The sequence below is a fragment of the Plectropomus leopardus genome, unplaced genomic scaffold (assembly GCF_008729295.1).
Source record: "Plectropomus leopardus isolate mb unplaced genomic scaffold, YSFRI_Pleo_2.0 unplaced_scaffold9551, whole genome shotgun sequence".
Classification (NCBI taxonomy): Eukaryota; Metazoa; Chordata; class Actinopteri; order Perciformes; family Serranidae; genus Plectropomus; species Plectropomus leopardus.
The window spans coordinates 1-1,806 of record NW_024704245.1 but is presented as its reverse complement, the minus strand read 5'-3'; the positions used below and the strand labels follow the sequence as shown (position 1 = coordinate 1,806).

Genomic DNA, 1,806 nt, shown 5'->3' with positions numbered 1-1,806 from the left:
TCCCTTTACCTTAAGGGATCTGACTTTCGCGTGTGGTGCCTCAGAACTCAAAAGAAATCACATCTGCTCCTGCTTTGCTTGTAATGTCAATGTTGAGTTAACTTTTGAATATTACAAATACAAAGAATGGCAGCCTTATTATCTGTTTTGAATAAGACTGCAGTGCTCGCCCCCCTGCTGTGAGCATCTCTTTGATTCAGATGTGACGATGCAAAATTTCATAAATAAATAAAGTTTTACTGCTTTTTAGGGTGTCCGAGATGGAAAATGGGACATGTGATGAGGTGGAGGTGCTGTGGGAGAAGGTGGATTGCAAACGTTACGAACTGTGTCGCACCATCTCCCCGGCGAAGCTCACCCCCTACCTGCGGCAGTGCAAAGTCCTGGACGAGCAGGACGAGGATGAGATCCTCAACTCCATGCTGCTGGTCTCCAAAGCAAACCGCACAAGTAGGTAGAGGGATGTGTACGCGTGTGTGTGTGTGTGTGTGTGTGTGTGTTTGATATATTAGTCATGCTGTTTAGTTTTCTCACTCTCTTGACTTAAGTTTTATATTTCTGTGTTGAAGTTTGTTAATAATTCCTCTATCAGGCCGTCTACTTGACATCCTCCACACTAAAGGAGAGCGGGGGTATGTGGCGTTTCTGGAAAGTCTTGAATTTTACTACCCTGACCTGTACAAGCTGGTCACAGGGAAGGATCCCACAAGACGCTTCTCCACCATCGTAGGTGAGACACACACCTTTATATGAAGACACACACACGTATGCAGCTTGATTGGGTTTTAATTGACTGGAATTTATTGTATTTCTTAACTGTAAGAACCAATCCTGTATGTTGATTTTCATTGTCTCTATGTTGAGCTATTTACATCAAACTCAATGACAATTAAGTCTGATTTATGGTTGTATGCAGCTTCTATGCAGAACCCACGCTGGAGGCTACAAAAGCGGTCTGCTGTTGTAAACATTTACACTTGTGTGATGGTCTGCACTGACACCTCCAAACACCTAGTTGGTGGAGGGGTTTCTGTGCCACTGTGATGAGTTTTTTTGTGGCCATCGAACCTGAGCGGATGATTTTAGAGTCCAACCCAGTCGTCTGAAGGAAATGTTAGCACTGTACCTTTCTGCAAACTGCAAATAAATTACACTTGGATGTTTCAAATGTATCATATCAACATTTCTAAAGTGATGTAGTATATGAGCTGACTTTGTCATCAGGAGGTTGATGGGAACGTGAATAGCGTGTAACCGATGTGAGACGAATGCCAACCTGCAGACCATTGTTTGAAGCCAACAGACAACAAATCTGGTTGTGATTTTTTGAGTTTTCACTGTGTTTCCATTAGGGGTGTGAATCTTTCAGTATCTCACGATTCAATTCAAATCTCGATTCAAAATGATTTCCAATTAAAAATTGATTACCAATACAAAATACAGGAGGTGTAATTTCAGGATCTACTCAGCTTGTTTTGCCAGTGGCATATTATGTTAGGAAATCAAAGTGTGTATGAAATTATGGAGGTTTTATTGTACAAGCTTTTTTGTTGTAGAAAACTTTTCTCCCAAGTGCTGGAAATCAGAAAGTGAAAAAGTAAACATTGTAATTATTATAGTTCAAAATATGGACACACTTTTCCAAAAAAAAGTCCCATTGTTTTTTTTGCAGTTGTTTGTGTATCCCATTATCTGTGCCATTCTGCAAAGCAGCTCCTCTCTGTGATGCTGCAGAGGGCCACAACACACTCCTGACACTTCAGAGAGGGGCCTGATTCTCCTGCCTGCTCTGCCTGCAGTGAACAC

At 41.6% G+C, this 1,806-nt stretch overlaps 1 protein-coding gene across 1 annotated transcript; it reads left to right on the top strand.

Moving 5' to 3' along the window:
• Positions 1-247: 247 nt before the first annotated feature.
• On the top strand, positions 248-730 carry LOC121940847 (caspase recruitment domain-containing protein 11-like; the record flags this gene model as incomplete). The annotated part of the gene is made up of 2 exons (XM_042483532.1): positions 248-450; positions 593-730. Coding segments are annotated over exons 1-2 (328 nt in total), but the record flags the coding sequence as incomplete, so codon positions are not given.
• Positions 731-1,806: the final 1,076 nt, after the last annotated feature.